Source organism: Lactuca virosa, chromosome 7 (genome assembly GCF_052849685.1).
Source record: "Lactuca virosa cultivar CGN04683 chromosome 7, Lactuca_virosa_CGN04683_v6, whole genome shotgun sequence".
NCBI lineage: Eukaryota > Viridiplantae > Streptophyta > Magnoliopsida > Asterales > Asteraceae > Lactuca > Lactuca virosa.
Genome location: NC_136432.1, coordinates 128,394,773 through 128,412,329, shown reverse-complemented (window position 1 = coordinate 128,412,329; position 17,557 = coordinate 128,394,773). Strand labels below are relative to the sequence as shown.

Sequence of the window (17,557 nt, the reverse complement as noted above, 5' to 3'; positions counted from 1 at the left end):
GCATGGAATGCTATTGTCTTGTTTGACAATGATTTGGTTTTGTACGTACTTCATAACACAGCCAAACTTCATGACACTTCAATGGAACACTGTTCTTCTTAACATCCGAATTGAATTTTAAAAACTTCATATTGCTGTAATTTTCGTTCAAACTATTTTTATGATTTTAAACGAGTAAATTGGAATAAACATATTAAGGTAATTATCAAATAGTGACGAAGCTAGTGGCAAGAGATGGCGATTTCCATCTATAAATACCGTATGTGCTTTGCATATCTTTACACGAAAAATACTACAACACTTTCCAACTATAACAAGCTAAAGCATTAAAAATGGCTTCAAGAGCTTTGGCAACCATAGCTTTTCTCCTTACCTTCAATCTTCTTTTCTTCACTCTGGTATCCTCCACTAATACCCCAAAAGACTGCCCACCTCCACCAAAACCTCCAACACCACCAAAAGTTTGCCCGCCTCCAACATCACCTCCACCATCACCAGAAGTTTGCCCACCTCCCACATCATCTCCAACATCACCTCCCACAACATCACCTCCCACATCATCTCCAACATCACCTCCCACAACATCACCTCCCACATCATCTCCACCATCACCTCCCACAACATCACCTCCTACATCATCTCCAACATCACCTCCCACATCATCTCCACCATCACCTCCCACAACATCACCTCCCACATCATCTCCACCATCACCTCCTACAACATCACCTCCCACATCATCTCCAACATCACCTCCCACAACATCACCTCCCACATCATCTCCACCATCACCTCCCACAACATCACCTCCTACATCATCTCCACCATCACCTCCCACATCATCTCCAACATCACCTCCCACAACATCACCTCCCACATCATCTCCAACATCACCTCCCACATCACCGGGGGGCCATTGCACATCACCTCCAACTCCTTCAAAACCTCCAACACCTTCAACACCTCCAACACCTATAGAACCTTCAACACCTCCAACACCTTCACCGACACCTTCAACCCCTCCTAAAGCCACTTGCCCGAAAGACATTCTCAAATTGGGTGTGTGTGCTAACTTGCTCAACAACCTTCTCCCTATAGTCATCGGAAACCCATCAGAGACACCATGTTGTTCCCTTCTTTCCGGCCTCGCAGATCTTGACGCTGCAGTTTGTCTTTGCACTGCCATTAAAGCTAATGTCTTAGGAATCAACCTCAACGTTCCTGTCTCATTGAGTGTGTTGCTTAACTACTGTGAGAAGAAGTCCCCATCCGGCTTCCAATGCACCTAGATTTTGAAAGCTTAAAACTATAGATTGTTGTATTTTGGAATATCATTCTTATGTTCAGTTTAATGTGAAGAATCATGTATGATATGATTCAAGAATAAATTAGTGTACTCGTCTTTTGAAATTATAGTGGCTTTTACAATATAAATTTTAAATTAATGTCAATTTTAACAGTTTTTTTTGGTAGTAAATTTTTAAAGTGATAAGTTTTAAATTAATGTTACTTTTGAACTATTTTTATTGTTATAAAATTTTAAAACTAATTCTTTAAAAAGTTTTTATGATTATAGTACTTGTAAACTACTTGAAAAGTACATTTCATATATATATATATATATATATATATATATATATATATATATATATATATATATATATATATATATATATATAGAGGGAAAAGGGAATGTGTGGCTGTTAGGTATCTAACATTGGGTATAGAACACTAAAAACGTCGACGTTTTGAAGTAATTCAATCAAATCCCGTTTTTCCTTCTAAAATCGACTTATCACTTCTCTCCAAATCAGTCCTCCCAAAAGTTTCGTTTTTAAAGTTTCGTTTTTATCTATTTACTGAACTGATACGATGATCACGATCTACACAAATATAATTCTTTCTTTCCCACCAATTTCTGTAGATATCGTGATCTTCTTCTTTGTTATTCTCAATATTAGCCCACCTTATTTGGGAAAAGGGTTTATCGTCTTTCAAAGCCATTCTGATTTTCTTATTACAATCCTTCATCTCCGTTTTCTTCCAGGTAACGTCTTTAGTATCCTTATTTTTGTTATTGTAATTACAGGTTATTGTAATCATAGGTTTTTGTATCGCTTTAATGATGGCCCACATATCTAATTCACCGGTGATAGTAATTCTAAAAAAATTGAAGGTTTCATCATACTTTACGATTTGGATCTTAGCTCAAATCATTTTGTTATTTAGTTAGGATAGTAATTCTAGAAATAATTTCTTTTAAGCAACTTAACCGTCAATTAATTTGTATGCCATCACAAAACCTATTGGAATAGAACTTTTGTTTAATTGTATTTTCATACTATTAAATCCATGAACCCAACAAACCCACTAACTTGTTTGTGAGTATTTAGTTTTTTTTATCATCATTGCATAATTATGTCTACGCTAGTGTTTTGTTTCTTGTTATATAATTCTATGTTTTAAGTATGTTATTAATAGAAATTAAGTTCTGTATACAGACTCTATTTTTCACCATACACCTCTTTGATTTTTGGGATGCTAATATTTTTTTATTGCTTTTCATAATCGTCACTCTTACAATCCATATCAGATCCGTTAGTGGTTTGCTACACACCCAGATCAAGATGATGTCTGAGGTAAATACAACTTTGACTTAAAAAGATCATTATTTAGATATTGAATCCTGATGATGTTGCTAAAACAGTTCCAATTATTAAATGTTTCTTAAGTACATCTTTTTCTATCTTTATCTTGATACAGGACATATATGACAATATTACTTTAGAAAATCAAGTAGTCGATCAGCCTTTTGAAACACATATAATTGAAGATGTTGACATGAATGGTCATTTTGTATCATCTTCGGAAAATGAGGATGTAAATGATATCGATACAGGTCTTGAATATGATGAAGATGAAAGTATCATGGGAAAGGTTTTCAATACCCCTAAAAATGCATATACATTTTATAATAGATATGCATTTCTACATGGATTTGGCATACGCACTCATTGGGGTTATAAGAATAAGACAACAAAGGATGTTTATCGCAAGATGTATGTGTGCAACAAACAAGGTTTTAAAAGATTGAAGGGTGCTAGTTCATGTGGAAATACAAAGCAACGTCGTAGAGCTTTACGAACCGGATGTGAAGCGATGCTTCGGATTTCAAAAAGGAAAGATGGAAAATGGTTTGTGGATATTTTTAATGATACACATAACCATGAGTTGAGTATTACACCAACAAAAGTAATGAAACATCGTTCACATGCGAAGTTCCACCGCTCAATGGCATGCAAATCTCTTATGGTGGAGTTTGGTCGATCAGGGTTGAAGCCTTCTCAAATTAAAAAGGCTGTAAATGCAATAAAATCTCCATATGAAGCTGATGTTACTTCCAAGCAATGTTTGATGTACTATCCGAGCAACGAAGAAACTACAAAGGTAAAGAGTTTTATGGGCTCATTAAACATTTTCAAGATAAAGCATTAGTTGATACCAACCAATATTTTGCCGTGGATTTGTTTGAGGATGGGTCTCCTAGAAATATTTTTTGGGCCGACGGAAGATCAAGGGATGCATATACAAAATTTGGGGATGTTGTCGTGTTTGATGTTACGTACATGACGAACAAATTTAAGATGTCATTTTCTCCCTTTGTTGGGGGTGAATCATCATGGTCAATCCATACTTTTTGGTGGTGCATTGCTAGAAAATGAAAAAGAAGAAACTTTCAAATGGTTATTCGAGCATTTCTTGAAGTGTATGTTCGAAAAGTATCCATCAGCAATAATAACAGACCAAGATAAAGCTATAGGTAACGCAATCAGCAAAGTATTTCCAAACACTCGGCATCGTTTTTGTGCATGGCATATTAAGAAGCATGAGCAAATACATCTTCGACCACTTGTAGCTCGTTATAGTGATTTTAAAGATTCCTATAAATCATGGGTAAAAAGTGATATCATAGAAGAGTTTGAAATCAAGTGGGAAGGTATACGTGATAAGTATAACCTAGAAAACAAAAGTTGGTTACCAACGGAAACATTGGGCTAAAGCCTTTCTGAAGGATGTTTTCTTCGCTGGCATGACAACAAGCGGACGAAGTGAGAGTATTCATTCATTTTTTGACGGATTTGTTAATTCCAAAACCATGTTGAATGAATTTGTTGTACAATATGATAAAGCAGTTCACTCTCGAAGAGCTGCCGAAGAAGATGAAGACTTTAAGACAATGAACTCAAAACCAGTTCTATTTTCTGTTCATCCAATAGAAGCAAAAGCGGGTGAATGTTATACTAGAAAGATGTTTGAGGCTTTTAAAAAAGAATGGATAGAAGCTATGGGCAATTTAACTCATGAAACATTAAGCAAAAGTACAGAAAAAATTAAGTATAGAGTCGGGCAGTTGAATGTTGATAAAATGCGTTGGAGAATTGTTACCTTTCATTTCTTGAATCCAGTAAATGTCAAGTGCTCATGTGCTAAGTTTGAAACATATGGGATATTGTGCAAGCATAGTTTATATGTGATCAAGAAGAGACATGTTGAAACCCTTCCTGGTCACTATATTTTACCTAGGTGGACACTTGATTCTAGATTCAAGGTGGATAGTAACAACATTGGATTGGAAGAAATCAACAATGAAAATGGATTTAGTGCCTTAACGGAGTGGTGTGTTCGTGCAAACTATAATAAAGCAATTGAACTTGCAAGAGACTCCTCTTTTGAGATAAGAAAGCTTAATAATTTCTTGGTAAAGTTTTTAGAAGACCAGCTTAGTCGGAAAAAGGCGAAAGGACATCCAAATACATCTCAATAATCTTGTGCAGGCATTTCTCAAGTAGACATGGTGCTTCAAATATCTATCAGGGATCCTCTTCTTCCGACTAATACGAAAGGGCGTCCCAAAAATGCAAATAGAATCAAATCTTCTTTGGAAATGGTGAAGAAAAAAAGAACTTGTTCTCACTGTGGGGGATTAGGTCATTATATCAGTGGGTGCTCTATTAAAAAGGTAATGTATTATTTTATATACTGCTTAATAGGTAACATATTTTGTGATTAAATGCTTACATTTGTTTTTTCATCGGGCAGAAGAAGCTTTAAAAGACAAAGAATTATATGGTAAATAGTAGGTGATATGGTGCTGTCATTTCATCAACCTCATCCAACCTGTTTTGAGAAGGGATACGATGAAGAACTTGCATTTTTTTCCCGTGTTATGTTTTTTTCACCTGAAATTTGGATATTGGATCTTCGTTGTTAATGAGTTTTGCATTTAAAACAGAAACCATTGAGTCAAAGTTGAGTAAATTTCTTCAAGGCTTTTGTATGGAGATTACAGTTAGCTTCCTTTGGTTTAGCATAGCATGACATCTCAATTACAGAAGTGATTGCAATTATAGGTAAATAAAAATAATAAAACTCATTTGTAAGAAAAAAGCTGAAGGGCATAAATGGCATACAACGAAGAATTAAAGTAAAAAAATTACAACAATTCAACTAATTCATCACATAAACACATATTCAAAGTTCAATGATTGGTTCTAGTTTTTGGTAAAGTATTCACTATTGATAATGTTGCCTTTACATAACTTCAAGCCTTTCTTTCATTCTGTTTCTACTGATATCAGCTACCACCTGAAAGGGATTTCCAAGTAGAAACAAGTCTTTTATCTTTGATGAGAAGTTCAACTAGTCATTGATAGACACCATCAATGGAAACTATAGATGGAAGAATTCCCAAAAACTGAATTACCTAAAGTTAAAAAATAAACAAACAAAAAATGAATTGTTTTGATTAACGACAACTTCATCTCCATTGATAGTTAATATTTGTAATAACTACTTTAAAGATGACTAGATGAAAATTCAAAAAAAAAAAATAATAATGGGATATAATTATCGTATAAATTAAAAGAAATCTAATTTTATGGGATGTAATTAAGATTTACCTAATACCAACATACTGTGCTATAAGGACTTAACAACAAATTGAAATTTAATAGAGAGAAAATGGAAAACCTAATTACAACTCATAATAGTAATAAGAGAGATGAAATATAAGAAGGTAGAAACCAAAAAATTAAATGGAAAATGAAAAGGGGAAAAAGAAAGTATTGCAAATCGAGATGTTTTTAAATGGGATCAAATTTTAATAGGTTTCCAAAGAACTAAATTAAATTAAACAACTAGAAAAGTAAGTCTAATTAAAACAAGGGATGTATAACTTAACCTGTGTAAATCGGTTTAGGACGAGGGATATAATTTGTGGCATTCGGCAACAGGGCCAACCCTTAGATATTAAATCATCACTTTTCAGATTTGTTCCTTGCAAATTAAACACATAAAGATTGCGTACAATACTCCTAAGAGATTACTCAGATGAAGAAAAGAAAGAAGCCGATAAATATAGGAATGTTGACGGAAAGAAGAAAAATAGGTCGGTACAAGAGGAATACGGGATTTAATACATCTCACCTTAAAACGACAACGTTTTTTAGGTTCCACACCTAGTAACAGCCACACATTCCCTTTTCCCATATATATATATATATATATATATATATATATATATATATATATATATATATATATATATATATATATATATATATATATATATATATATAAGGGCTAGGTTCAAATGTTTTCGTATCTATTGTGTGCTCCTAAGGACAATTCTGGACCAACGGATGAATAGAATCAATGGTCATGACCTAAAAGTCTATGATATTACAATAGGGTAACATGTATAATATAATCACACAAATTTCAGCAAAATGATATTTTGGTCAATTAATCTATATTAAAAAAGGTACTTTTCGGATTTTAAGGGATCATTAATTCCCTTATTTATAAAAGTTTGAATTTTTTAAATTAATTCTAATTAAATTCTAATATAGTTTTAGTAATAACCGATTTATTCTGTCAGAATAATAAAAAGTCAACCATAAACTAGTAAATATATTTTCGGTTTTATTCTTGCAGAATATGGTTCCATTTAAGAAATTTTTTATAATAAACATGCTTAAAGAATTATACAACATATTATCAAGAATAACATTTACTAAAGAATACGGATTTTATTCTTTAAGAATCGCTAATTACATTCATTCATAAAGAATAAAACTATAAACAATTATTACATTCATTCTAAAAAAATATGACTAATGGTTTAAAAATTACATTTATTCTTAAAGATTAAAACTAAAAATGTTACAAATGAAAAAAAAAAAAAAAAAAACATCAAATTCTAACAAAAATACTAATCCATTCCGAAAGAATATTGTTTTTAAGAAACAATTTATACATTCTGACAGAATACATTATGCTAGAATACATTCTCGTTCTCCATTTTTCTTCATTTTTCACATTAAAGACAGCCTCTTTAAAACCTAAATTCACGAAGAAAATATAATCAACTTTCAAATATTAAAAAATTTAATACATTCTAAGAGAATAAAAACTATTAATTCAATGCATAAGACATGTGTTGCTATTAATTCTAACAAAATGCACAATAATACAAACCTGGTCAAACACACACAAATCCATGTTTTCTTTCTTTTTCACACTACTATTAATACTTTCATTAAGTTTTTTACATAAAAAAATAACATCGTACAAATAAAACAAAATTGTGTATAATTAAAGCTTTTCTTGTATATCAGTATCCTACTCACAGTGGCAAAATTAGAAGGGCTTCGCCTATTAAAAAAGGTGGTCTCATATGGGCATAAGTAAAATTATGAACCTGGGGTTCACGAACCTTTATTGAATCTGCATCATAATTTGTTTCATTTCTCTATTATGATTCAATCACTCCCCATCATTCTTCAAAATATATTTGATAAATGTTCGGCCATAACAAAATTCAATTTTTGCTTGAATGTAATTAATTAAAAATCACACATATGTCAAATACATTAAATAATTATATATTTTTGGTTACATGTCTTATCTCCAATCAATGAAGAACTAGTTTGTATGGAACCCTAACAAATCAAAAACGTATAACTAACAAGTTTAACAAAGGAATAATATGTTACCTGGAAAAATTGGAGAAGCGCTGATGACATGGTGATGAACGAGCATGATACAAAACAATATCAAACAAAAGGAAGTATAATCAGTCGAGATTTACCCCTTCTCCTCCAATCGATCACAAACTAGTAGATAGAAAATTCTTGATTCTGATTCACTTCCCTTCTTTCTTAGTTGTCGACGAGTAGGAAAATTGAAGGAGAAGAACAACGTGAGGAGAACCAACGTGTGAAGAAGAAGAAAGTGATCGGCGAATAATAAAGGGACGATGGATTTTAGGGTTTAACTTATTGCCTTATTTTAGGAGATATTAATTGAATTATTCTTTTACCATAATAGATATATTAAGATTATCATTATACCCTTATTTATTTATTTAATTATTTATTATTTTCTGAATTCTCATTGGTCCCTACAAACATACAATAGTTGTCAAAAACATATGAACCTAACTTTATATATATATATATATATATATATATATATATATATATATATATATATATATATATATATATATATATATATATAAAAGATTAGGTTTTATGGAAAATAAATATTTAAGGCATCAAGTTAGGAGCCAATGAGCAATTGACACTTGTCCAACTATAAAAGTTATTGAAATTACGAATTTACAAATTTAGTCCATGTTAAATTTACAAATTTAGTCCATGTTGTTTTCTTAAAATTATATGTTTAGTCCAACTGTATTTGTTTTGATCCGGCAACCAACCCCTCTTCTTCCTTCCCGTTTCATTTTCCCTTTCCACTTCATCATCCTCGTCCATGAAGAAGAAACCCAGAAAAAAATCTAAACGATTAACAAAATTCATAAAATCAAAATACACTGAGGGAAAAGATTAGGTCCCACCACAACCTTTTACCAGATACAACATCTAAATGTAAAGCTAGAAACCATTTCATCTTCTCTGTAAATCTCCATATCGAAGTTCCAAATTCAAATCACATATCTCAAATCCAACTCCCACCCATTACACTGAGTTCCTTGTACATCTCTATCTTCATCTTTCATGTTCATTTTCATCAATGATTTTTGAAAGAACACACATACTCACTAGAATTTCAAAAATTGATCTTCAAGAAAACACATGAAAATACACATACATCAGATGAATAAAACTTATAAATCGTGTTCATCTTTCAGAAATTCCAATGAAAAAAAAACCTTGAAATCGATATTTGTACCAAACTAACAAAAATCGAAGCCCTAATTTTCTGAAATCGATATGCAAGAAGGACACGATCTGGGGGGGAGTTCAATTACATCGCAGGTTTACGAACATCTCATTCTCCACGCTACCCACTGCCCTACTAGTGGTTAAAAGAAACAGATTTTACAGGAGGGTGAAGTTGATGAACAACGAAATCTAGGGTGGTGGTGGTGATCGATGTTCTGTAATTATTACGATTTTTCAGAGTAAGGATTTTAGATCTAGTGTTTCGTTATGGTTAGTGTCTGAAGTTGGTAAAACACAGGTGTAGGGAGATTAAAGGCAGTTGTGTGTGGTGGTGCATGTATGTGAACATAGAGATGCAGGAGAGATGGTTGAGTATTTGGTGGTGCTGCATAACACGGTGGTGGTTCCGGCGACTTTGTCCGGTGGTCCGGTGTTTGTCTTCAAAGAGATGCAGAGAGTGTGTCGAAATATCAATATGGAATGTTTTGGGTGGGGGTGAAAGAATTGTTTCAAATTATGCCGACTGTTTATTCATTTCTATTTAATTAGTTTCTTTGATTTGATTGGTTTTCATGGACGGTGGCTTTAATGCCTTTTCATTCTATTAATGTTATGTTGAAAGAATTGAAATAAGTTTTGAATTAGAGATGATTTTCATTTATTAAATCAAAATTAACCTTTAACTATTCTAATTTTAAGTTTTCTTTGAGATTGATAAAAGATTAAGGATTGATAGATTTGGAGAAATATTCTAAACCATAGGGACCATTTGTATAATTATTTTAAATTTAATTGTAACCCTAATATTTATTTTCCATATAACCCTTCCCTCTCTCTATATATATATATATATATATATATATATATATATATATATATATATATATATATATATATATATATATATATATATATATATATATATATATATATATACACATGCATAGGCTTTCAAATGTATATAAATAATAAATACAAATAAATATATTCGGAAAACTATATTTATTTGAAATATTTTTTTACAATTAAGATCGTAGTAGTAGTAGTAATAATAATAATAATAATAATAATAATAATAATAATCAAAATATCGATATTAATGAAAATAATAATAATAATAATAATAATAATAATAATAATATAAATATTGTATATTAATAAATGTTCCAGCCTAGTGGTAAGGAGTTTGGATTATTGCTTAGGAGGTCGGGTGTTTGAATCCCGCCGTCCTCTTTTCCTCTCCAATCCGCCGCATTTTTCAGTATAATTTTGGCAAGACACCCCCTCGCTTATGTGGCGCTTCGTCAGTCCGATCTGTACGTATGAGGCTTGCCATATGTGTAGGTAACCTGTTACCCAACCGGCTAACCTGTTAAAATGGAAAAAATGCAAAACTTTATGCAAACTTTCGGCTTTAGTGAACCAAAAAAACATCAAATGGTAAATCCGAACATTTCCTAAAAACTTAAGGGATTTTTTTATGTCATTTGCCCTAAATTATTGATACCAGTATGAAACTTTACTGAAAGTAAAAAATTTAGAAGTGAATAAATTTTTAATTAAAAAAAACACTAAAGATAAAATGGATTACGCTATTTTAACTTTTATTAACATATAAACCCATTTACATTTGATTCACTAATTTTTATGAAAATTATAAGCACTATTTTCAGCCATAAATTATAAATAAATAATACATAAATAATCACTATCTTATAACAAAAATGTTGGAAAGTTACAAACTGTCTCCATAGAAAAATTTTCATTGGAGAGCCTAGATTGAATAATTCAATTTCACTGTATCGATTCTTTTTTTTTTTGGGAAATGAATGTGGTAGTTTTCCAATGCAATAGAAGTCAAAACGAAATGAAGATCACAAACTCCGGCTCAACCATGCGGAGAAACTCACATAGAATTGGCAGAAATGTTAATGCTAAAAACAAAACCCCCTTTCCTTACAACCTCCGCCCATTGCTGGCTTGCTGAAAGCACCTCTTTTGTCCAAATCTTCACATAAAATCACCACCTTATTAACCATTCTCTGCATTTCAACCAAAATCACCCCTCATGAGCCGACATCCACCCAAGAGCATCCCACTTGCCGCCAACATGTCCTCCCCCGGGCAACCAAACACCGCCACTATTGCCGCCATGAAAACCAGAAGTTCTCGAACAAGATTTTGTGGTGCGTTTGGTGATTGCATGACAAAACCTACCATTGCTTCTTCGCCACCTCGTCAGTCTAACTCTAGACTCGAACTTCAGGTACACCGTTTGCCCCTATTTCTTATGCACGTGAGGGCAGAATAGAATACATTGTACTGTGTTTGGTATGCATTAGACTGAAACTGATATCAATGGGACCAAAGTTGTAAGTTTTTTGTCCCGCTCAAAAAGGTGTAACAAATGCAACATCATTAACAATGTTGTGTCAATGCTCGTTAAAGGTAAATGTGTAGGGGACTGGATATGACAGTACAAGCTATCGAATGCTATTTTCAATGATGGGAAGACGGCATTTACGTCTTTTTTTTATAACTTTTTACAAATGAAAAAACGAGAGTGAGTCCCTTTCCAACTGTTTTCCACCTTTTATATGGAAAAAAAAAAGTTTTAATTTTTGTGTCATTGACATTCGTGCATTTATCATTCCATTGCACACCAAATATATTACAACAGCTATATCTTGTCTAGTCATGTATAATAATCAATATCTTATGGTTGTCATAAATTTACCAATCCGAGTCGTTTTTTTTAATTATTAAAAGAAAGTTAAAGGAAAAAAAAAATTGATTTTACTTTATAAATTTGGTGATTTTGGTTTTGGGGTTGTGAAATTATTTTGAAGGTGGAAGAGCTACACAAAGAAGTGAAGAAAGAGAAAGAATTAAAGTCTATGTACAAGATAAGGTTGGAAAGAACACAAGATTACCTAAAATACTGTCTACAAGTAGCACAAGACAACGGATTCTTGAACCTTATTATTAACAAAAAAGACAACCCTCAAGAATCGTCTCCTACTTCCTCATCTGCCATCGTTCAAGCTTCTACAAATCCTCAAACACCACCAAATATCCCCAAAAATACCAATCTTTTAGCTCTCATCGAGCAAGCCAAGCTTAACGGATGGTACATTGATCCACATGAGGTACATACATCAACCCTCGGTTTGTGTAAAAAGACATAAATACCCTCCTCGTCATCGAAAATAGTCTAGAAAGCTTGTTCGGTTATCAATGATACGAAAATTGTAACTTTTTTCGTATTTAGACAAAAATTAGAAATTTTGTAATGACGTAATTAGATAAAAATTGCAATTTTTTGTCCCGGTGGAAAAGGGTGTCCCTCTTGACCTCTCGCTTGTGTAAAAGACATAAATAACCTCATCATCATCGGAAATAGCCCTATAAAGTTTGTTTAGTAGATTCTAGTCATGTCCGGTGTAACAAACACAACCTAACACATTACAAAAGGCACACATAAATACATTATACATAATCTTAAGAGATTGATTTTATTGTTTTTGCATGGTGTAAGATTGAATTACACAAGAAAGTAGCTCAAGGAAGCACGGCGGAAATATACAAAGCAACATGGAGAGGCCTAGAAGTCGCAGTGAAGTGCATATTTCCCGATTTTTTCAGATTAAACGATTGTGGCGTTAGCTTCTTTGCTCAAGAGGTGGAAACCCTGTCAAGACAACGACACACGTACGTACTCCGGCTAATAGGTGCGTGTCTTGACCCACCGAACCATGGGTGGGTGGTTACCGAATTCATGAACATGACTTTGAAGGATTGGCTACATGGTCCGGGTAAGAGGAGGAAAGAACGTGTCACCCCACTTCCTCCTTTTGAAGAGAGATTAGCCAAGGCACTAGAGATTGCTCAAGGGATGCAGTATTTACATGAGCATAAGCCTATGATTATACATAGGGATTTAAAACCTAGTAATATATTTATGGATGATGCGTTTCATGTGAGAGTTGCGGATTTTGGGCATGCACGATTCTTGTCGGATGAAGAAAAAGCGTTTACGGGTGAAACGGGTTAGACTTCCATCTTTCTTCCTTTGGATAACAAGATAGGACATAACGGTTTTATACTGCATTTAGTGTGCATTGGACTGGGACTGCGACCGATGCCAATGAGACTAAAAGAATGAAAATTTTTGTCCCACCCAAAAAGGTGGGACATGGATTCGCGTTCGATTTCCTGTTTGTGCAAAAAGACGAAAATGCCCTCCTCATCCTCATCATCGAGAATAACCTTAGAAAGCTTGTCTAGCCTTGTCCTGTGTAACAAACGCAGTCGTAGGCTGCGTTTGTTATAAAATACAAGACCGGACCAGACAAGCTTTCTAATGCTATTTGCAATGACGAGGATGAGAAGGGCATTTTCGTCATTTGCACAAACGAAAAATCGAGAGCGTATCCATGTCTCACCTTTTTGGGTAGGACAAAATTTTGCATTTTTTTGTCCCATTGGCATCAGTCACGGTCGCACAGTCCAATACACGTCAAACACAGTTCAAAGGGAGTCTTATATTTTGTTTTCTTTAGGGACATATGTATACATGGCCCCAGAGGTAATTCGAAGTGAGCCATACGATGAAAAATGCGATGTTTTCAGTTTCGGAATCATACTTAATGAGCTTCTAACCGGCAATTATCCATACATAGAGACAGACTATGGTCCCTCCAAGGTACTCAACTAAAACACACTACCATATCACTACAAGTTAATTCTTTCTTCATTTAGGACTTTCAACAAACAGTTGGTGTGCATTTGTGTTTAATGAGGAACAGATTGCATTACAAGTTGGGGAAGGCAAGATAAGGCCAGCACTTCCGGAGCATGAAGATAACATTGAAGATTTGATTCAACTGATTCAACTCTCATGGGATGAAGATCCTGAATATAGACCCTCTTTTGGTACAATTACCCGGGGTTTGACAATGATTTATGATAGATTTATTAATGCCCCATAGAATTTTCCTTTTAATACTTTTCCAACATTTTTATACTTGTATTTTATTGTGCCTTGCTATTAGAAATACTCTACTGTAGTAGACTTAGCATAGTATTTTATATAAATGTTGAACAAAAATCGAAATTACTAAACTTCAAGTAGTAATTGTTATTTGCCAATTATAATTAGGGTTAAAGGGGAAAAGACATAAAAGGACAGAAGAAACTTACTTGAGATAATTTGATGACTTGAGGAACAAAAGTCAAAACAACCCAATCCATTTCTTGAAAGTCAACGCAGCCTCCCTCCTACTTATCTGAGACTCTGTCTGAAATTTAGGAGCCTTCCCTTTACAGAAAGTTTTATGATACTTCATAAAAAGCATCCGATACTTATACTTATCCACAAACATTTTCCCTTTTTCCATCATCTCAACAACTTCATTAGCCCGAATAAAAAATCCACCTCTTACAAAAGTATAAAGAACAGAATCCAAAAGCTCTTGATCAAACTTCATGCCATGATACAATCCAAGAACCTTCATCTCACCCCAAAGTTCAGTCACCTCAGTATACTTCCCTCCAACAGCAGCATATCCAGTCACTAAAGAATGAAAAGTTTGAGCATTTGGTGTATACCCTAAACTCCTCATCTTTTTCAGAGCCTTTTCAGCATCTTGCATCATCTTCTTCCTACAAAAGAAATGAATCACATTGTTCCAATCATGAACACCACAATCGACTTTTTGTCCTTCTTTGATTTCTTGTAGAAGCTTTGCCATTAGTTTAGCTTCTCCACTCCCTCCACATCCTTGAATTAACATATCAAATTCTTGTTGATTATGTTGACTATGTTGACTAGTGTTGTCTAGTTTAGCTTCTTTCATTTCTTTAAAAAGATTTAAAGCTCCTTGAGTGTCTTCATCAACCACATGGGATTCAATGAGTGCTTTGTAGCAACTAGCATCTAGCTGGACCCCACCTTTACGTGCATCTCTAAGGAGTGATTTTACTTCTTGTGTTTTGTTTTCTTTACAATATGCTTTTAAAAGAGATGAATAAACAGAAGATCCGGTTTTGAAACCACTCAGGCGCATTTCATCGAGCAGGTCATGTGCATGATCTAACCATCCAAGAGAAATGCATGAATTCACAACTTGAATTAAAGGAGAAGAATCAGGAGAAACTGGGGAATCCTCTTTCTCTACCTTGATTAGAAATTGAACTAAATCTTTTACCTTGTTAGCTTCCAAGAAACCTTTGACTAGTTTCACAAAAACTGTGTCTGTTGGTTGGAGAATGCCATGTTTGGTTGTGATCAACTGTTTTTTGTTCTGAAACTTCATTACTGAAATGTTAAGTAGTTCTTTTGCTTCTTCTTCAAGTTTTAGAAACTTTCTATCTCCAAAAAAATATTCATAATCCAAAGTCTGGGGTATCATTGTCTTTTCAGGAGTCAAAGTCAAACTCTCTTGAGACTCTATTTGAGGACATTGGATGGATGTATTTGTATTGTCAACTTTCATGGCTTCAAATCTAAAAGTAGCAACACCAAGAGAATCTTGAGCTTTCTTTGCCTTCCTAAGCATTTCAAGAACCATTTGAGAAGCAGATTCTAAATCCCCAAATTTCAAATGGCAAGAAAGCAAGCAATTATAAAACTCTCTAAACTGAACATTACTCAAATCATGGGCTTCATCAATGTATCTCTTAAGTTTTTTAAGCTCTTCTTTTCTTCCATTCTGTTCATATACATGCCCCATCATGATCAACATGGTGACATCAGTTTTCACACCAATTCGAGGTATCATATCCAAAAGCTGCTCTGCTTTTCTATTTGTCCCAAACAAAAGACAACCCCCTAAAGCAATGTTTACAGCAGTTGTATTGGGCTTCATAGCAATGAGTTCTTCATTGATCTTTTTACGTGGGTCCACTCTTCCATCTTGAAACAGAAAACCAATCTCAAGAACCAATTCAGCTGCCAGATAAGCACCAGAAGGAGTTAGTGACATATGTGCTAATATAGCAGACCAAGCAGTGACAGGAGGAAACTGTTGGGTTTCTACTAGCTTTCTTAAAACAGTTGCAGCATGAACAGGTAGACTGGCTTTTGCAAGACATAGTGATAGATATATGAGAGTTGTCTTTTCTAGCAAATTCTGTTTGTGTTCTTCAATGGCTTTTTCTACTAAATGATATGCCCTTTCGAGGTACTGAAGTTGTAGACTTTGGGAAGAAGTTGTGAGAAGCTTGTTGACAACAGATTTTCTGGGAAACCCTTCCATGTTCATGTGTTGTTCATGTAAGTTCCAAGCTTCATTAAGTTTATGTTCATCGAGTGCATTTTGTAACTCCTCACTTAGCTTAGCAGGGTCTCTAGCTTGGACCAGGATTGTACTGACTATGGTTGAAAAAGATTGACATGGATAGATATTTCCAGGCACTACTTCCAATGCGTTGTTAGCTGATTGATGAAATACCATGCTGTGACAATAATAACTTGTAATCTGGGCGTTAAGATTACTGATGGAGAACATGCCTTGAATGGCATAAAGAGCTTTTAAGTTCCCATATCTCAACTTTCGTAGCAACATCCCAGCAGTTTTGCTATCAACGCTCTCAGGGGAATTTAATCAAACACTTGGTGGCCCCCAACTTGGTAACTATTAATCCACATACCCAATACGAAGGGATGACAAATTAAGTCAAATGCCATAAAGTCTGCTTAGAAGATACCATTGCCAGCTCACCTACGGTTTAGTCTTGCTTAAGGAGCCCTGTGCGTACCAGCGGTGGAAGCATCTGACATTGCTGCTACTTAACCACCGATGTAGCCTGTTCCAGAGTAAATTCAGTAACTTCGTAGAAACAGATTAGATGCAATGAACGACGATGTAGTGATTCAGTTTTAGCCTTTAAGCCTTCTTGTTATCGTGTGTTATATTTCAACGATGATGGCAATATACAGTGCTATAATGGATCAGCAGGTACCGCGGTGTAATGTTAGGTTAGACTTTAGAGGGTTCTGGTTGGGGCGTGGCAACCTTGGACGCGGGGCACAAGTCTCGGTGTGCGATCTGGATCTAGCATTTAAATTATGTTGTGTTATACTTGCCCACTAAAAGTGATTTCACATCTCTCATTTTTGTCGTACCTTTTCAAAATCTTGTCATTTAGGCCATTCACAATGGGTATGAAGATGGTCTTCCTGTTTTTGGCGGCCACGAACCACGACCGTGTATACCATTCCGGATTCCCAATGCCTCTTCGTAGGTCATGGTCGTGGTGATTCGTGAAGCCAAGACGTAAAACGACCAATGAAACTTATTTAC

At 34.2% G+C, this 17,557-nt stretch overlaps 4 protein-coding genes and 1 long non-coding RNA gene across 9 annotated transcripts; 3 read left to right on the top strand and 2 right to left on the bottom strand.

Moving 5' to 3' along the window:
* Positions 1 to 263: 263 nt before the first annotated feature.
* LOC145125048 (uncharacterized) lies at positions 264 to 1,504 on the top strand. Its single transcript, XM_079060539.1, has one exon. It carries the CDS (start codon positions 333 to 335, stop codon positions 1,287 to 1,289), a length of 957 nt encoding a protein of 318 aa, XP_078916665.1. The 5' UTR covers positions 264 to 332; the 3' UTR covers positions 1,290 to 1,504.
* Positions 1,505 to 1,749: 245 nt separating this feature from the next.
* On the top strand, positions 1,750 to 5,358 carry LOC145125117 (protein FAR1-RELATED SEQUENCE 11-like). Its single transcript, XM_079060607.1, has 4 exons — positions 1,750 to 2,047; positions 2,594 to 2,639; positions 2,764 to 5,020; positions 5,101 to 5,358. The coding sequence occupies exons 2-3, from the start codon at positions 2,628 to 2,630 to the stop codon at positions 3,493 to 3,495; spliced, it is 744 nt and encodes a 247-aa protein (XP_078916733.1). The 5' UTR covers positions 1,750 to 2,047; positions 2,594 to 2,627; the 3' UTR covers positions 3,496 to 5,020; positions 5,101 to 5,358.
* Positions 5,359 to 5,463: 105 nt separating this feature from the next.
* LOC145125118 (uncharacterized) lies at positions 5,464 to 8,319 on the bottom strand. 2 transcript variants are annotated; one of them, XR_013715820.1, is made up of 2 exons: positions 8,058 to 8,319; positions 5,464 to 5,764 (listed from the first exon to the last, which is right to left on the bottom strand). It is a non-coding gene; the product is annotated as an uncharacterized LOC145125118 (long non-coding RNA). The 2 variants fall into 2 exon arrangements; XR_013715819.1 differs by lacking the exon at positions 8,058 to 8,319 and adding an exon at positions 6,242 to 6,510.
* A 1,942-nt stretch (positions 8,320 to 10,261) lies between these two features.
* Positions 10,262 to 17,297, bottom strand: LOC145124741 (Pentatricopeptide repeat (PPR) superfamily protein). 4 transcript variants are annotated; one of them, XM_079060195.1, is made up of 2 exons: positions 14,454 to 17,297; positions 10,262 to 10,620 (listed from the first exon to the last, which is right to left on the bottom strand). In XM_079060195.1, the coding sequence occupies exon 1, from the start codon at positions 16,817 to 16,819 to the stop codon at positions 14,486 to 14,488; it is 2,334 nt and encodes a 777-aa protein (XP_078916321.1). In that variant the 5' UTR covers positions 16,820 to 17,297; the 3' UTR covers positions 10,262 to 10,620; positions 14,454 to 14,485. The 4 variants fall into 4 exon arrangements, with proteins under 4 accessions (XP_078916321.1, XP_078916323.1, XP_078916322.1 ...); XM_079060197.1 differs by having other exon boundaries at positions 10,262 to 10,600; XM_079060196.1 differs by lacking the exon at positions 10,262 to 10,620 and adding an exon at positions 10,918 to 11,600.
* Positions 11,362 to 14,242, top strand: LOC145127130 (serine/threonine-protein kinase STY17-like). Its single transcript, XM_079062382.1, has 5 exons — positions 11,362 to 11,517; positions 12,101 to 12,400; positions 12,790 to 13,300; positions 13,814 to 13,956; positions 14,060 to 14,242. Exons 1-5 carry the CDS (start codon positions 11,362 to 11,364, stop codon positions 14,240 to 14,242), a joined length of 1,293 nt encoding a protein of 430 aa, XP_078918508.1.
* Positions 17,298 to 17,557: the final 260 nt, after the last annotated feature.

Coding starts and splice junctions, on each gene's coding strand:
- LOC145125048 (XM_079060539.1), top strand. CDS start 333: ATGGCTTCAAGAGCTTTGGCAACCATAGCTTTTCTCCTTACCTTCAAT.
- LOC145127130 (XM_079062382.1), top strand. CDS start 11,362: ATGTCCTCCCCCGGGCAACCAAACACCGCCACTATTGCCGCCATGAAA. Junction 13,301..13,813: donor AGCGTTTACGGGTGAAACGG/GTTAGACTTCCA, acceptor TGTTTTCTTTAG/GGACATATGTATACATGGCC. Junction 13,957..14,059: donor CAGACTATGGTCCCTCCAAG/GTACTCAACTAA, acceptor AATGAGGAACAG/ATTGCATTACAAGTTGGGGA.
- LOC145124741 (XM_079060195.1), bottom strand. CDS start 16,819: ATGTTGCTACGAAAGTTGAGATATGGGAACTTAAAAGCTCTTTATGCC.